Here is a 19,252-nt window from a genome sequence, read left to right on the forward strand (position 1 = left end):
TTAGCTAAATGTTTATATATTTAGCTAAATGTTTATATATTTAGCTAAATGTTTATATATATTTAGCTAAATGTTTATATATTTAGCTAAGTGTTTATATATTTAGCTAAATGTTTATATATTTAGCTAAATGTTTATATATTTAGCTAAATATTTAACTTTAGATTTTTCAGTGATTTAGTATTTAGCATTTATACCTACGAAAAACAGCACATTTAGCTATATATTTAACTAAGCGATGTGAAATCAAGATATAACATTTAAAGTTTTTCATAGACCAAAAACTCGACTTTTAGCTACAATATTTTTTGATATTTACATATATGCCATTTTTGTTCTAATATTTATCTAAATATATATATTCGGAGTTAAATCTAATGTTTTTGCTATAAAAAAAATTAAATAATTATTTTACAAACGGCGCCCCATAGTCGCTTAGCCCCGACCTTAATCCTATTGACAATTGAACACATCTAGTCTGAGGCTATTATCAAACTTAAAACATAGCACCATACCATAGAGATACAAATAATGGATAGTTTTCTAAAACAACAAGCCATAAAATAATGATATTCTTAAAACAACATGCACATGCTCATTCGAATGCATGTGACAAAACACTCCAGTCATACAATGCAAGCATACACAGACAGTCCAAAATATTCTACATGGAGACGACATGTTTACAACACAGTCGAAAACAAATATTAATAATGAGAATATATGTGATAAGAATTTGGATACTGATTCCATTGGTAATGTACTCGATATGGAAGATAATAGCCGTAAAAATTGTGATGTTCTTGATATGGAGGATAATAGCCGTCAAAGTTGTGATGGAAAGGCTGCTCACGAGAATGATTTAGATATTGATAATTTTCTTAATACTGTGGTTAATATGGAGGGTACTAGCCGTCCCAATTTTGATTTAAAATTTAATATATACTCTGATATAAGTGACAGGACACAGGATCAAAAGCACAAACCAATTCACGAAATTCAAACTCAACTGTCATTATGGTGTAACGGTGATATATTTGAACGGTTTTTTTTTATAATCGGATAAAATTGTGACCTGCATAGTTCCACAGGCTCAAAACACGTTTTTTTGGTTCAATCCGGGGCCATAATCCAGGAAGTATACGGTCCGATATGCGCCAATATTGCAAGGAATCGAGATCTTTGGGTTATAAATACACATGTTCAGTTTCATCAAAATGGGCTAATAATTGTGACCTCTAGTGTGTACAGTCAGGGGCCATAATCCATGAAGTTACGGTCCCATACAAGCCTATATCGAAAGGAACCGAGATATTTGGGATATTAACCTATATTTCAAGTTATGACCTGTAGATTGTCCACAAAGAAGGTGTGAAAATATGGGCGTATAGAAACGTATCACCGATCTAGTGTCGAACGTACTATTAAACGGATAAGTAACATATAACGGACGGATTTAAGTGGAATTTTTTATGTAGACAAACACGTGAAATCAACATTCGGCCGCCATGTGACATTTCGGTGACTATGAGGTTTTAAAGTAATTTCATTTTCTGTAATTTAATTTGTTCAGAGAATAAATTATCCCAAAATACATGCTCATTTTTCAGATACGTGTCTATTATTGGTATTTTCATAAACAATCGTCTATTATTTATAAAACTGTCCATTATTTATTGAAAATAATGGACAGTTTTATAAATAATAGACGATTGTTTAAGAAGAGCGTACATTCTCCTATATAATGGTTAAAAACATCAAAGGGTGACGTCATATCTATGTTTTAATTGATGTTATCCTTTGACATCTCAATTTAATAGTCTATTGGGCACTATTTACAACAGATTGGCTTAAGTTTTTGGCTTCTTTTAGTGATTTGAGATAGTCCCAACGTCTTTTAATACAGGCTCACTACATAAGCTTTGCGCAAAATGGTACTCGAATAAACATATTCTTGACCATTCTTTCTTTGTAAAAAAATAACTGTATATGAATGCTCAAGTACTACATTTCCTGCAGGAAAATGACTGGGTAACTGATTTGACATTTTCAAAAACCTAGAGTCTAGAATCTAGAATTTTTACTCTTCTGCCTAGCAACCATCATTATGAAGTCGTTTGGTGTCGCCACTGCGTGCTCATTTGGTGATTGAGCACCTGGTCGGGACCATTATGTTGATATAAATGACTCGCTCTTCGTCTGGTTGACTGGTTGGAGGGAGTGTTGAAATTCAGAGAGAGAGAGGGGGGGGGGTGTTAACGTCCACTCAACACAATGCCAATCCCAACCCACCATCTAATTATAAAGCACACGACCGTTACACTTTCTCATAATGTGTTGTTTTACAATATTTTTTTTTTATGTAGCTGAGCAGGGTGGAGTTTGGATAAACCCCGCCTCACACCACTCCCTCTGGATCCGCCCCTGTACCTCTTGTCACGATCAATCGGGGATGACGCTGAAATAAGTTTGAGGCTCTCGTCACCGCATTAGGGTTCCCGGGTGCCGGCATGGAATCGGGGCCATAATCGGGACCTGAAGAACGCCAAGATGATGGTTTGCGCGTCAGTGTCGCGCTCTATCTTTCGATAGACCTATAATGTATCTGATAAAAAAAAAAAAAAAAAATGGTGGTCATAGTTTTTGTTGTTTTTTTTTCAATTGTTTGCTTGCTTAAAATGTCCTATCAAAATCGTGTATTATTACATCAGTAAGACTAAAGCGTTATAGTACATGTATTTGGTAGGCTATGCCACTGTGACTGTGTTCGATGACCGAAAGTGACAATCTAATCATCACAATTTGTAAATATAAATAATATTTAGCTATAATATCAAATTGTTTATTGCACTGTATATAGCCTACCATAATATTGTTTCATGCATATAATTACTGTTTTAATAAACCTAATCAGTCACTAATTACAATACATTACAACGATCCGAATTGCAACGAAAGCATGCATTAGGGAGGGTCTTGTCAACAAAAATCACATACACGAGTTATCTCCCTTCACGCGTGAAACACCGATTTGGGCACAAAGCGCGGTACCTCTTAAATTTAACTAAATTGTTATTTTGTGTTTCCAAAGTCAACATTTTGGAGTAATACTATTTGATATACATGTACAGTTGTACATGTAGTATACTGTTTGTATGAATGTATTGAGTTGTCTATGTAATATGTATTATTGAATGTATATGACTATGTCCAAGTGTATATGTACGTAGGCTGTGCATGCTGTCCTATGGACGTTTTGATGCAATAAACATCTATCTTAGTATCTATCTATTGGGTGTTATTGGGTAATTCGACGCGCCCAGGATCGAGTGGGGTCACCAGCTTATAGCCTGTGGCTCACTCCGTGTCCTCCGGTTTCCTCCCATTTGAAATAAAATTGTACCATACGTTTCTCCCGAAATGACCTAGTTTCTGTCGAGTGGACGTTAATGAAGATCAGTTATTGGGTGGTGACGCATGCGCATAAAATGTGTGTATCAAATCGGAGTCCATTTTTATCTGATACCGCCTGGACAATAGAGGCTCATATTCTATTTACATTTTAGAGTCGTAATACTCGTATTTGTTGTTTGGTATTTTGCTGTCTCATAATAAGATTAAAGTACCGGTATACACATAGTAGCATTAATCTCTAGATTTTTGAAAATGTCAAATCAGTTACCCAGTCATTTTCCTGCAGGAGATGTAGTACATTTAGATCGTGGAGATGGTAACACGGCTTTGGTTCATCTTCATGGTACTGTAGGCCTATTGAAATTTTTTTTAATTTAATAATTCAATATCAATAAGCTATAGATCTAAATAATTATTTTAATTTTATTTCAAATTCATGTTGACTCGCATTTCAAATCAGTTGAGTTCGGCGAAATACGCCAGAAGCCTCAATCAAATGGCAACTAGATAACAAACCTTAATCTCTCAACCCTCCGTGTTTCGAGATGAGAGATGAGGCCATTGCCATCAATGTAGCACATGCGGGAGCGATTCGCACCCGGCATTTATAAACAAAATTGACAATATTTTTAATCAAAACAACGATTGGTTATTGTTATTTATAATATTTCTGCAACACCCAACTACAATTAAGCATATAATCCTATCTGAAACGGGTACAAATCCCCTCTTTTTAAATCAAAGCAACAGTAGATCGCTTTTCCCGACATTTTAAATTTACGTCTGTACACACATAAAGGCGGGGCCTCGTGTGCAATAGCCAATCAAAGTACCCATCTGATCAGAGTTGCGCAGTAGGTATTACGGCGTAATTATGAACGTCTGAATCAATTATGATAAAAACAACGCTTGATTTAACATTATTGACAATATTTGCTGATAAATGAATGTTGTTTCTCTAGATTGAACTGCGTATGTGTAAAAAGTACTAATAGTATAAAATTAACTTATTTTTAAGATGGTACATACATTAATAAAGAAATTGAGTTTGCCACTTGGAACTAAAGGCATCCAATCGTAGCTAAAAACAAGCACATCAGTATATCTCAGCGTTTTTAGTTACATTCTCGTAGCTAATGGCAACTTCTACTGTCTAGTTATTCCAGTCGATAGTATTTATTGCGCATGCTCTCCAGATAAGAATATGGCGTCACCATTTGGAATATGTCTAGCCTCTTTCTTTGAGTCCCTTGTTACAAATGGCGCTGAAACGCATTATGGTACACGATTTGTGTACCAATGGTAAAATGTTTATTTTGTCTTAAAAATTTGATATCAAAAGCCCATTTTTTCCCAGTAAGATCACAACATTGATGTTGATTTGAATTGACAAATAATTTGTGTTTTCAATGTCGAAGACTTTGGATGATATTGAGTTAGAGGCTTAGCTACTTTAAGAGGAAATGTACCGTACATAAATATACTGAGGCACATTGTTGGCTTACTCAAATTTATTGTGATTAATGTGATCAAAAGGATAGAGGAGCATGGCTATATAGCGGCTGTCTTGTTTATGGCATTTATAACATAAGACAAATTCTAATTAGGATCTAAAGTGAAAGCGCTCTTTTAATAAGCTACATGCCAATTTGTCTCACTCATTTCACAAAACATTCAAGAGCTAAATCTGACTATTATAACATAAGACAAATTCTAATTAGGATCTAATAAGCTACATGCTAATTTGTCTCACTCATTTCATAAAACATTCAAGAGCTAAATCTGACTATTATAACATAAGACAAATTCTAATTAGGATCTAAAATGAAAGTTCTGTTTTAATAAGCTACATGCCAATTTGTCTCGCTCATTTCACAAAACATTCAAGAGCTAAATATTAATTAGACATTAATTAATTCTTGATCAAGTCAATGCCATCGGATGGCTCAGATATTAAGTAGATTTTGTTGTTGATGATTTACCATAAAAATGGATTATCGAGACTTTGTTTATTATCGTAACGATGGTAGCAATGACAATCTAGGCTACATGGTTGTTGTATCGCCAATTTGACAGAAATTTTCAATATATTCTATTTTCATTATCTATTTTTTAACTATTATAACAAGAACTGTCAGCTCTTTATTTAATCTTACCTAATGCCCCTTTAATTGTTTTATTTTATTATTTTATTTATTAATATCTCAATTCAGAGTGAAGTAAATTGACAGAAATTTTCAACATATTCTGTCAGCTCTTTATTTAATCTTACGTAATGCCCCTTTAATTGTTTTATTAATTAGAGAATTAGGAAAGGAATCGGTCTGGTGTAAATAAGTAGCCTGCACATTTTGTCTGTAGATGGTAATTCAGGAATAAAAATGTCTAATATGCATTTGGTCATTCAGGCATTTGGGGGATTCAGACCATTCTCAATAACTGGCAAAGTCTTTTTTAGTGGAGGTCTATATTTGCAACTTTTAGTGAAGCTGTCTCAATTAATAAATGATAGATTTGAATTAAATTGCTTTATTGAAAGTGCATTATATAAGAATTAGATAAAAAGCTGACGACAGTTGTCGCTATAATAGTCAAAAAATAGATGATTAAGAGGGAATATGCTGAAAATAAGTCCGGATTATCCATTTTTAATTAAAATCATTAACTGCCAATCATATTTTAATCTGTTGAAAATCAAAACCATCCAAGTTCTAGAGAGTTGATTATTATGGGCCTGGCATGTAAATAAATGTCTAATTAATGATTTATGTAACATTTGAGGCCAAACGAAAGATCTGCATTAGGCAGATTTAGCTCTTGAAAATGGATATAGTAAACACTGGCTTAAAGTACATACTTTTTTTATATGGTAATTTTATGTGCTCTTTTATGGAAATTCAAATATTCACAAAAACACATTAAGACATCCTTAAAGGAATGGGTAAAAAATAACCTGAGATCCTGTATAACCTACCCGTTGACAGTAGGAATTCATAAAAAGAGTAGACAGTAAAATTTCACTCATAGCACACTGCTTGGCATATGCCATCTTCATTGGCCCCTTTGTGCAAAACAGTATTACATTTCATTTCATTTTTGAGTTCATAGTTCTTATAATTTTCGACTTGTGGGATTTGTTGACCAATATTTTAGGGTGAACAAAGGCAAAAGGTTTCAAATCTGTTTTTATTTGACAAACATATTTTGATTTATGGAATATTTATTTACAGGTGCTACATTGTTATCATGGAAAGTTAATGGAGAAGAAATACTCTTTGTTAGGTAAGTACTTATGTATCATTCTGTCACTGGTGATGGCAGAACAGTTCAGTAACAGAAGATTCAATTGCTTGTCTTCAACAAGGACTGATAGGGTGGAACCAGGGGGTCAGATCCCCCCTGTAGAGAAATTCTGTTGTCTCTTTTTATCCACAAGTGGATAAAAAGAGACAACAGAATTTTTAAGTCAATAACACATGTCTCTTTTTAGTGAGAAGTCTGTTTTTGATGGGAAGAAGGCTATTAGAGGAGGAATTCCTATAGTTTTTCGTAAGTTTTTACAATATGTTAGAGGTTAGACATACAGTGTAGGGTAAAGTTAAAAAAAAAAACACTTTTTGGAATGAATTTGAGGAGGTTGAAATTGATAGAAGTTGAGCTGTTGTATCTTCTGCACCCAATTTTAAAAAAAAAACCAGACAGCTTGATTTATGTTGGTTGTTACCTAAAGCTGTTTTTTATTGTGGTTGGAGGACTTCTTATAATAGAAATAAATGCAGATAATGAGATATAAGCTTAGTCATTTACTGAAAATTTAATTAAGATGATCCATTGGACTAATTCATTACAATATTTATTTATTAAGATATTTGGGTAATAGTCTAGTAGATATATTATCTCATTTTTATTTTGATCAATTTGATAATGATTCATGTTTTAAGTCTAAAAAATTTCTTTGTGCTTTTTATGTTTAAAGACATCCATTTCTATCTGATGATCTCTTCTTGCTCCACATGCAGGGTGTGGATACATCTATTGAGAAATAAGAACAATAGTTAAAAAATAAACTAGTACATTATGAAAAATATAAAATTAACACTGGCTAGCCCTTCACTTCCTAAATCGACACCTTATTGCCTCAGCATTACCTTCAGCATTGCTTTGTGTGTATTTTAGCTAATTTTGGACCATGGAAATTAGGACCACAACATGGATTTGGCAGAATTAAGAGATGGAGTTTAGCCATTCCACCAACCAAGGTACAGTACAATGATACACAAATTTTGCATTTATAAACAAATAAAATGTTATGAAATTCTCAAAACTATTAACACACAAATCACATATAAAGACAGTATTGTGATAATACAGTAAATGAATAGTGCACAATAAATTAGTCATTGTTTTTTGTTTTGTTCAGGATAAACATGGAACTGTTATAGCAGCCATTTCTTTAGAAGATGACGAAGAAACCAGAAGAATGTGGAACTACAAGTAACATTTTTTTTCCAATTATTTTCTTTTATGTGATCATTCACAATCAATGACTTCGAATTGGTTTAGGAACATTTCAGACATATCCAGTGAACAAATATCTAACATAAGATTAGAAATATGGAATTAAATCCAGAAAATTTGTAACTGGCTCTAGAAAAGAATGTATAATTTTATAACATTGAAATTTAAAAAAAATAAAATTACGCATTATGTTTTTTTATTTCATAAAAGATTCAGGTTGGTTTATACATTAGAATTACAAGCAACATCCTTCACTATGAACTTGAGCATACATAATACAGGTAACATAATACATCATTATCATTCTGATTTTCATAATCTACATTATCTGAGATGCTCTGTTTCTCATTGTAAAAACATATACTAAATCATTTCAAGGATTTGGTTGTGCAAGTTGGGTTAATGTCATATTCACTTGGCTTTAGTATCGAGTTATGGTTGAGTTATTCACCCTAAATAGGCTGTACATTGGGTGGTCTAGCAGTTTAACGCGAGCATGTCAAACCATAAGGTCTGTCATTGAGTCAAGTGGCCTGATTTTGATTCACCACTTGTATGTGAAAAGGACACCGCTTGTATGTGAAAAGGAGTAGGGTTGCCTGTCCCAGATGAGCTCTCTCTCCCCTCTCTCTCTCTTTTGCTCTCAGAGTTACTAAAATATTTACATTTTGCTTTTACTAATGCATTTACTCATGCATGCCCATAAATCTAGTTAAGGGCTTGGTTGTCTAGGTCATCAAGGTATTTGTTTGCTTCTAGTGATTTAGATGAAATCAACCCTCTTTTTGTTGAGTTAGTTTTTATACGCCCACATTGAAATGTGGTCGTATATTGTCGTCGCCCCCGTCCGTCCGTCCGTCCGGTGGTCCGGCGTCCACAATTGCTTGTGGATGCTCTAGAGGCTAAAGTTAATATCTGATTGACTTTAGATTTATACACAGTGTTTAAGGTCTTGAGACGAAGAAGCCTATTGATTTTCAGCGATTTCCGATAATTACTGCCAGAGTTATGGCCCTTGATCACTTTGAAAAATCTTGTGGACGCTCTAGAGGCCAAAGTTAATATCCAATTGACCTTAAATTTATACACAGTGTTTTAGGTCATGAGACGAAGAAGCCTATTGATTTTCAACAATTTCCGATAATTACTGCCAGAGTTATGGCCCTTGATAACTTCAAAAAATCTTGTGGATGATCTAAAGGCCAAAGTTAATGTCCGATTGACTTTAAATTTATACACAATGTTTAAGGTCATGAGACGAAGAAACCTATTGATTGTCAACGATTTCCGATAATTACTGCCAGAGTTATGGCCCTTGATCACTTCAAAAAATCTTGTGGATGCTCTAGAGGCTAAAGTTAACATTCGATTGACATTAAATTTATACACAGTGTTTAAGGTCATAAGATGATGAAGCCTATTGATTTTCAGCGATTTCTGATAATTACTGCCAGAGTTATGGCCCTTGAACACTTTGCAAAATCTTGTGATGCTCTAAAGGCTAAAGTTATAATCCGATTGACTTTAGATTGATACACAGAGTTTAAGATCTTGAGACGAACAAGTATATTGATTTTCAATGAATTTTTATGACTTGAACAGTTAAATCCATGATATTAAAAGCTTTGCATACAAAACGTTAGCATGGGGCAGAACTTTATAAAAACCAAACAAATTCTAATAGTTTTCTGATAATTACTTCGTGAGTTGTTGCTTTTAATCAGATATTAGTGTATTATAAATGTTTCATTAGCGAAAAAAGTAAAAATATGCGACAACCCTTGTTGACTGCCCGGACGATTTAGTTGCTGTGGGCGTATGTTTCGTTGCCTGGCAACCTATCTTTTGAGTAAGGTAGTGCAATGCCTCAAGTACTGAACCCAAACTCAAGTCTGGTATAATCTCAGACTTATTAACAAAAGTTTAAACCAGGGCAAAAGTTAATAATATTGAATATGGTAGCTTACTGAACATTTGTACCACTTCATAAACTCTCCTTTGTCAGTGTCCATCAGAATGAAATAAATTTTATATTGATGCATTAAATAGTTTATATCTATAGAAATATCATGGTTATTTCATTAATTACTAGCATTTTAAACACCACTGACTTGTGATTTTATTGTCCCCCGCCTTTCGAAGAAAGCAGGGGACTATTAAAATGGGTTTGTCTGTCTGTCTATCTGTCCGTCTGTCTGTCACACTTTTTGGGACACAATAACTCTCTTTCTAATTGAGCTAGAATGTTCAAACTTGGTATAGGTGTTTATTAGGTCAATACCTTGATGGAGTTTGAAGATGAGCATTTTCTTCTTCGGGTAAGCAGAGATAAGCAATTTGATTGGTTGATGCTTTGGGACACGATAACTTTAGTTCTAATTAAGTGAGGGTGATAAAATTTTGTGTATAGTTTTATCACATCAATACCTTGACTAAGTTCCATAATAAGCATTTTCTGCTTAGGGTAAGCAGAGCGATAAGCAATTTGATTGGTCGAGACTTTGAAACACAATAACTCTCCTTCTAGTTGAGGTAGAATGTTCAAACTTGGTGTAGGTGTTCATTAGGTGAATGCCTTGATGGAGTTCGATGATAAACATCGTCTGCTTACGGTAAGCAGAGATAAGCAATCTGATTGGTTGATGCTTTGGGGCCAATAACTTTGGTTTTAATTAAGTGAGAGTGATGAAGCTCCAAGTATAGATTCATTATATCATTACCTTGACTAAGTTTGATGATGAGAATTTTCTGCTTAGGCTAAGGATCGATTCTTGACTGAGTTCAATGATTAACATTTAGAGCTAAAGCTAAACAGAGGTAAGCAATTTCATTGGTTGATGCTTTGGAACATGATAACTTTGATTCTATCTGATAGAGAGTGATGAAACTTAGTGTATAGTTGATAATCAGTTTGATTGCTTGATACTTTTGAAAAAAAATAAATGTGCGATTAATTAATATGTGTCATCTATTTATTTTGGGATGTCGGCGGGGGACATCAGCCTCACTGTTGGCTTGTTTTCTATGTTCATTTGTGGAACCATGTTTTAAAAAAATTAAAATACGGTACTATCTTATCCTTTATTATTTAATTAAATCAAAATAATGGATTGAGATGTGTCATTTTAATTAATGATTAAATATTTTATTTTCAAATATTTCTGAACTACTGTTCATTTTGTTTCTGGCTCAGTATCGCAACATGGGCTTTATCTATGGATTTTAGACTTTAAAATGGATATGTACTCCACATTACAAATCAACTCATAAATTTTAAAAAATTACAGTTTTATTTTAATTTTACAGATACTAAAGCCTTTGATTTCACGACACTTCTGCACAGTTACATACGAACACCTGATATCCTTAATACTTCTGTTACTGGACTATCTGGTTTAACATATATTGATAAGGTAAATACATTGATTCTGTGCTTACAAACATTCCTGATTTTCTGTAATTTGCAAGGTTTCTAACATATCGTATGTGTTAATAAATTAATTTGGTTTCATAGCTACAAGTTGTGATTTGTGTCATGCATAAAGCATGGTACACTCACTCATTCTGGAACAGTTGATACCTCTTGTCACTAGGCTTATCTGAGATTGAGAGAGATGTCTTAAGGCAGTCAGGTTCACGTTACTGACAGTTTTGTATTCATGTATATTTTGGTGTAGATATCATTTTGTAGGACTTTACCCCTGTGTTTTGGGGGTTTTTTTTGTCAGGCTGTTAATCCAAGATGACAATCTTATTTAATGTCTTTACCATACATCATGTGTTTCTGGTTAATGGCCATTTTATTGGAATATGTCAGAGCCTTTAATATGATCTTAGTAATGTTTTACATGTATTATATTTTTGACTTGATGGAGCTGAATGATATCAGATAAATTTGCTTTGTTTCCTAACTACAGGATTCAGGCACCACCAGGAACAATTGCAAAAATCACACTTGAGAACTTGATATCTTTCTATTTTAGTTGAAGAAAAACAAAAAATCAACTGAATTACGAGAAAAGGTATTCATGGATGAGAACTATGACAGGTAATAACCTTTAATTAAACTGTATGATAAAAAGTATCACATAATAAGTTACCATGGTGATTATAACAATAAAATATTTTGATTTATTTTCCTTCAATAGTGTAGGATACAATGTACATGCTACATGTATGTAAAAGTTTTTAAATATGTGTTATGTTTGATGTGGGGGATTAGTTAATGAAATCGTTTGTTTGGGTGGTTGAGTTTTAAGCGAGATGTCCTTGGAATTATGGGAGACATACATAGACCAGTAGAGAGCAAACTGATAACAAAAGTTAAATATAAATACAGTAATCATTTTGTCATGTATAGATTTGTATTTTAATCCGATTGATTGTTGGTAGTAGCTTGTCACCTTTCCTGAAAACATTTGACATTACAGCCAATATGAATTATTTAGGGAGTATGGATTGGATCTGTAACATTTCTTTATTAATTTTATGAATTGTAATTAAAAAGATATTAACTTTTCTTTAAGGATTTACCTTGGATGTCCTAAAAACTTAATAGTTAGCCATGTTGGATGTGGTAAACATAATCTCTCTATCAAGACATTTAATTTACCTGATATAGGTTAGTATGGAATTTTTCACTGATGCGTCTGGCCTACTTAGATCTTAACTTTTTTCACAAGTGTCCGTCAAACCATGAAACAGCAAAGTAGGTTGGACCACCGCTCTCCAGGCCAAATTTCCTTCATGATCTAAACAGGTCAAGTAGACAACTGTCAGTGATTTTATCGAGTACATTTCATGTTAAAGATTAGATGGATTTGTCACTGAACCTTTAATGCAAAATAAAAAGAACTTGTAGCCATTGTGTATGTGGAATGGATCAGAAAGCTAGTACATAATCTTTGCCTTTTTTCATACACCTATTGTCATCACCCTTGTCATCTTTTTTTTTTGTTCATTAAACATATTATTTATTTTTTCACATTTAGTCATATGGAATCCATGGGAGGAAAAGGCAAAAGAAATGTCTGATTTTGGTGATGAAGAATATAAATATATGATTTGCGTTGAAGGTGGAAAAGTTAGTTCCCCTGTTACTGTTGACGGAGGCAAACAGTTTGAATGTTCTCAGACCTTTATTATAACACCTGCTGATTGACTTGTTCTCAAATGTTTATTATAACTATATGAGGACAAACTGCAATCTGATTAAAATATAGATTTATATTTCGTTTCGGTTTTTTTATACTTTTATACATGAAGATCTGACAAGTTGCACTCGAAGGTCATGTCAGGGGTCGTACCAGCGGCTTTTGATCCTATGAGGTCGGGCATTGATTAATCAATCAGCCTTGACGTTTCTAGTGGTTTACCCACAGTTCCGTGCATGGCATGCTAAGAAGTCGCTGTAACAGACCGTTTCATTGGCTTATCCCTCACTTCAACCAAAAGCCGGTAATATAACAACTCTTCCAGATCCTAGTGTAGTAAAGACAAATAAAACAAAATTTTGATCTAAAAAAAAAAAACGAAACAAAATTAGATCTGTGTTTTAATCAGATTGGACAAACTGAGGTTATTTTTAAATACTTTTTATTATATTATTATTATACTTGTCAAGTAATCTTAATTTCATATTGGATTTAATTTTATTCACGGTAATATATGCATATAACTATATTATTGTGTATCTATGTGGATATTAAATTTTATAAGCATAGTTTTATATTCTGATAGTCACATTGTTAAAATCTATAACAAAATTTTTAACCCCTACACTTTACACATTACAAATTTTCAAGTTTGCTGTGATTGTTCATTTGATTGATAGGAAGAACCTTGTTAAAACTCGATGATAAGAGACCATACTGAATCAACCAATCTGACGCATCCTCAATCTGGCATGGTTGAATTACATATAATAGCATAGTGAAATTTTAATAGTACTTTCGTCAATGGAGGATGTGGTTCACCTTGTTTATGAAAAGTTCAAATTGTATAGCATAATGGGTTTGCATGTCATGATATATTTTTGATACAATCTTTATATTATAGATATGATTGTTATGTGACTAGTATTCTATTGTTATTTGTTATAATTATTGGATTTTATTTATGGTTAAATTTGGTTGAATTTACATCACATAAAATGATAATGAAATTATTATTATTTTTCTATATTTGTAATGTCATTTTGAGAAAATGACTTATGTTGGCTAAGCTAGTAAATGTAACTTGTCTCTGATTATAAATAATCACAACATGCCACGAACCAAGATCTCTTAAAATATTTTTTAAAAATACCTATTTTTTAAATTGTTTCGAATATTTATTTAGCCAGACTAGTTTTAATTGGCATACCGGTACCTACTGTAAATCATTCCGTTATTGTAGAACATTAATACTGTTTTTGTTTATTGTATGTGTTATTATTTTATACATGTTATTATTTTTCTGATGCATTATTAAGTGTAATTTCTGATTCCATTTATGGAAACATGCAATACAATTGTTGGTAAAATTTATTATTGTCATATGTATGGGGTTGGTGAATAAATAATAATAAATGTTAACCACATTGCTTATATTGAATTGGGTGCAGTTTACATTTTAGTCAAATTTAATTCAAATTATTTATTGTGATATGTTTGGGGTTGGTGAATAAAGCATGATATTATAACGATAAAGTTAATCACATTTTTATTTATATATCGAAGTTGATGCAGTTTACATTTTAAAAATACATGTATACTGCATTTTTATGATTTATTAATCTGGAAGCAACTAAACGTCATGTTGTGAGAATTATATCTTAATCCCTTCTACCAGTGATAAAACTGGTAACACATTTTCGATCTTCAGCAGTTTGCTAGGTGGTACAGCAGTTTGAGTCATTTCAAATTTCAGCTGTCATGTCCCTATAGCCACTATAACAGGGGTTACTTATTGAAGGGTAATTAAGATATTTCTGACATTGAATTTACCGATCATTACAAAATAAACAACTGGTTTGATACATGTTAAATTTATTCTACAAAGTCTGTACATTTTTAAAAATAACCTTAATGCTGTTATGGTAAAATATAAGAATGATGTCTTACATTTTCAAAAATATTACAAAATTTAATATCTTAAATAAATCTTATATATCTTAATTATGAGTGGACATCTTAATATTGTCAGTAAACCGTAATGCTGTTATGGTAAAATATAAGAATAATGTCTTACATTTTAATAAATATCACAAAATTTAATATTTTAAATAAATCTTATATATATTTTAATTATGATGAGTGAACATCTTAAAGCTGTCAGTAAACCTTAATGCTGTTATTATAAAATATAAGAATGATCTTCTCCCTCAGGTTAATAAAAGTTTATAAATAAATCTTTCTTCGATTTATAATGCTGGAATGGTAGAAAATAACATGGTAAATTATAAGAATGATGTCTTACATTTTAATAAATATCACAAAATTTAATATCTTAAATAAATCTTATATCTTAATTATGATGAGTGGATATCTTAAAGCTGTCAGTAAACCTTAATGCTGTTATTGTAAAATATAAGAATGATGTTGTCCCTCAGGTTAATAAAAGTTTATAAATAAATCTTTCTTCGATTTATAATGCTGGAATGGTAGAAAATAACATCATTTGTGTATAGATTATTAATATACATAAAATATATCATAACATAACAAATGTTCTAAAGTATGGAATATCATTATATAAAATGACTGTCTTTAGCACAAATTCAGAACAAAAAAACGTATCACATAATAAATTCATCTTTTTTAAAAACTTTTTCCAGATAACTACACCTCTGTCTTATTCATATTTATTGTTCATGGCTGACTTGGGTATAGATGAAACATTTATATTCTTTGCTTGTAAAATGTCTTGCCCTGTGATATGAATTCTTGATTATACAGATTCCTATCTGCTTCTAATTGATGTTTTAATGCTACCCTTCTAATCTGAAAAAATATAGTAATATTACTACTTGATGAATAATTTCTTAAATCAATATGATAGAAAATAATAAGGTGTGTAGCTAAATCTAGATTTTCACCATTCTCTACAGCACACAAGTACTGGGATGCAATGCAAACGCAATACTGAAATAAGATTTTGGAATGATCTTTGCCCTCTGGCAGAATGTAACCAGTGACGAACAGTGTCAGCACTGTGAACCCACGTGTGAACATGCAGATGTTGCCAAATAATGTGCCGGTCTTTGTCAAATAACAACAATCCACGGATAGATTCAGAATCGGTTCAGTGTAAGGCCCTCTGGCAGAAAGTAACCAGTGACGAACAGTGTCAGCGCTGATGAACCCATGTGTGAACATGCAAATGTTGTCAAATAATGTGCCTGTCTTGTCGAATTTTCATATATTGTCGTCCAGAATTTCAAGATTAAAGTTTATCTCAAACAAGATTTACGATCATCCATTTACAAAAGTGCTTTCACAAGTGTAATTTACAACTCTTGAAATTAAGTAAAGTTAACTTTACAAACAAGATCATTAACTATAAAAATAGTTCACTCGATCATGCACTTCAACTTTAAATTTGATTCCCTCACCCCTTCTTGAAGATCATGCATGAGTCTCCCAGTTTTAATTTCTAAATAGACTAAAGAGTATTGCCACCAACAGTTTTCTAAGATGGTCCCTTTTGTGGTCAATTCTTTTTCTTTATTTCTATGCATGACATATCCTATTCAAATTAAAACTTTTTGCTTAAAATAATGAAGGCATCCTGTACTTTCAACTGCAAGTTTGGCAAATACTTGTTCAAGCCAGTGTAACTTTGCAGCTAGTCATAAGGATGTACTATCGGGTGGCTCAGTGAGTAAGATGGGCTTTTGACCGAGAAAGTTCCTCATGATTTTCTGGCGTAGTTTCCCCTCATGGGTGGTGATGGATGGAGGGCCTGGCAAGGAACAGTGTCTAGTCGTTGTGATGGGACAAAACACCAAGGTCCCATGTACACCTCGGCATGAATGTAGACAATCCCTTGACAATTGCAATCATAAAATGGAAACAATTCAGTTGTAACAGAATTCATTATAGTCATTATTTACCTCTATTGCAGCTTTTGTGGCCATTTTTAATTCTTCTTGAATTTGTTTCATATTTTCTTTTACTTTTTTAAACTGACATTTTTCTTCTAATTCCTCATTCCATAAAGCTCTTTCATTTATCTGTTTTTCTCTGAAAATTAAATTTCAGCTAAGAAACAATTCTACTGTTTTGTAGTAAAAGAAATGTCACAAAATGATGAGAATTCCATGTGCATAACTTCCTTCCAACATTGTTAAGTACTTAAATTATGATTTACATCAACAAACATCAGTTCAACTAACCCTTTAAACTTTAATTTGAATGTAAATATTGACTACCCCTGTTCCTTGAAGAAGATTAAGGAAAGGGATATACTTCATACCAGTATACCCCTTGACAGACCAAACCCGGCTGAGATACCGGTATTTGAATAGTTCTCTGTATAAGGGCTGTTTTTTTAATTGTTATTATTTTTATGGGGGTCCAAGTGCTAAAGGTTTAAACTGGAGATCTGTAGGCCTAATCATCATTAGAATGAAATAGGCTAAACATAGCAAGTCAACTTGACCACCATGTGTTGCCACCACAGCAATTTCTATTCGATCTAAAACCAATTACATTTAGCGATTTACTGAATACATGTAGTTTATTAATAAAGAACAAGAAATACTTACAATCTTAATTGAGATACTTTATTTGATGTTTCTTCATCTTTCTGGAAAAAAAAGTTATTCAGAAATTAGATTGTTTATTAAACTAGAAAATAAATCTAGATAAAAGCATTTTTAAAATGTTAGTGGGTGGCTTTGCAACAAGAATAAGAACATGGGCCTATCTTAACTTTTAAGTGGCTGTATTTTACATCAAATGATTAATTAATTACCTGGCAAAAACAGTCCTGAGCCTGAATGGTATCCAACACTTATATTATAAAAAAAAAAAATCTGTATTCTCCAACTTGGATATCTAACATGGATCTGCCACTCAATACATGTTAGCAACTGAATTGAAAATTTTCAAGTCTCTGCCCTATTATGCAAACGCCACGGAGCAGAGGGCGTGTGTAATGAGACTATAGCCCGATAGGCTACCGGTACATAATGATGAATGTCAGTGACTGTATTGCGTACCGGTAATGTTTTTCAAATCCAATCCAATGCTAGATATACCGGTATTTAAATTTGAAATCTAAATAACAAATATACAATTTTCCATTTTTCTGGAATTGAATAAATGCACTGGTAGTAACTAGTAACCCAGTTATTTATTGTTTTGGGGTTTTTTTTCCCTCTAGTAGGCTCTAGACAGTCTAGATTCTATCAATTGCTAGGTATCATAATGAACTTACTCTAATGCGGTCACATTGCATTAAAAATGCCGCGCTTCTTGGTTGTGGTGGGCCTTCAAAACGTCTACAAATTTCCGAATTCATACTGTATGCGTGATATACAAGTTGGTCTCCGTGTAAAGTTGTGATAAATAATTAATTTTCACTAATGCGGTAAATACTTTCGATTTACTGTTAGTTGCTATCTGTTCACTTCACTCATGTGAATACTTATTGAAGAATATAGTTCGGGACAATATATGACTCTATCTATTATTAACACGCGCTAGTCCACTTTAAAGATATGCAATACAGCTTTTACAGTTTAGGTTTGTTTACACAGGTTCTAGAAAGTTTATTTTTTATTTTGTTTTCTGTTTTCATTTAACGGTAAACAGCGCAATAATACGCGACGAGTTGTCAATATAAACAAACATGACTGGGAATATTTCGTGTTTTATCACGCAAATCTAATAATGCATTTCATAATTATAGTAAGACCACCAATAGTCATTCCTTGTTTAGATTATATCTACTAGCAATCGATTTGTTCGAAATTCTATGTGAAATAAAGTAGCTGAGGGCTAAAAAATAATTTGGAGAAGACACATGGCCAAATTTGCAGGAGTTGCCCCCCCTTAATGCGTTTTTTTAGAGGTGGTGCCACGGAGTCAGAAGGTTGCCGGGTTAGATCTATTTCATAAGGCCAACTTCAAGTTTGGTAAAAGGTCACGAGATGTAAACAGGACTAGCACTAATCCTAAACCTAACCCTGACCCTGGCGGTGGCACGGGGTTAGATGGTTGCCGGGTTAGATCTATTTCATAAGGCCAATTAGCCAACTTCAAGTTTGGTCTAAGGTCACGAGATGTCAACAGGGCTAGCACTAATCATAACTCTGAACCTAGCCCTAACGAAC

At 32.7% G+C, this 19,252-nt stretch overlaps 2 protein-coding genes across 2 annotated transcripts; one reads left to right on the plus strand and one right to left on the minus strand.

The window, feature by feature from the left end:
- The first annotated feature begins 3,518 nt into the window (after positions 1-3,518).
- Positions 3,519-11,941, plus strand: LOC126817922 (uncharacterized). The gene is made up of 8 exons (XM_050545095.2): positions 3,519-3,757; positions 6,645-6,696; positions 6,905-6,963; positions 7,591-7,673; positions 7,835-7,908; positions 8,143-8,213; positions 11,239-11,388; positions 11,916-11,941. Exons 1-8 carry the CDS (start codon positions 3,667-3,669, stop codon positions 11,939-11,941), a joined length of 606 nt encoding a protein of 201 aa, XP_050401052.2. The 5' UTR covers positions 3,519-3,666.
- A 2,773-nt stretch (positions 11,942-14,714) lies between these two features.
- Positions 14,715-19,252, minus strand: LOC126817520 (uncharacterized). Its single transcript, XM_050544537.2, has 4 exons — positions 18,355-19,252; positions 17,681-17,721; positions 17,027-17,156; positions 14,715-15,914 (listed from the first exon to the last, which is right to left on the minus strand). Exons 1-4 carry the CDS (start codon positions 18,436-18,438, stop codon positions 15,813-15,815), a joined length of 357 nt encoding a protein of 118 aa, XP_050400494.1. The 5' UTR covers positions 18,439-19,252; the 3' UTR covers positions 14,715-15,812.

The sequence above is a fragment of the Patella vulgata genome, chromosome 4 (assembly GCF_932274485.2).
Source record: "Patella vulgata chromosome 4, xgPatVulg1.2, whole genome shotgun sequence".
Taxonomy (NCBI): domain Eukaryota; kingdom Metazoa; phylum Mollusca; class Gastropoda; family Patellidae; genus Patella; species Patella vulgata.

Bases quoted from the DNA above. Each gene is read 5' to 3' on its own strand.
- LOC126817922 (XM_050545095.2), top strand. From the start codon at position 3,667: ATGTCAAATCAGTTACCCAGTCATTTTCCTGCAGGAGATGTAGTACAT. The intron at 6,964-7,590 runs GTAAGTTTTTAC...TGTGTATTTTAG, and splicing joins AGGAATTCCTATAGTTTTTC to CTAATTTTGGACCATGGAAA. The intron at 8,214-11,238 runs GTAACATAATAC...TTAATTTTACAG, and splicing joins CTTGAGCATACATAATACAG to ATACTAAAGCCTTTGATTTC.
- LOC126817520 (XM_050544537.2), bottom strand. From the start codon at position 18,438: ATGAATTCGGAAATTTGTAGACGTTTTGAAGGCCCACCACAACCAAGA. The intron at 17,722-18,354 runs GTAAGTTCATTA...TTTTTTTTCCAG, and splicing joins TGCAATGTGACCGCATTAGA to AAAGATGAAGAAACATCAAA. The intron at 17,157-17,680 runs GTAAGTATTTCT...TTTAATTTTCAG, and splicing joins AAAGTATCTCAATTAAGATT to AGAAAAACAGATAAATGAAA.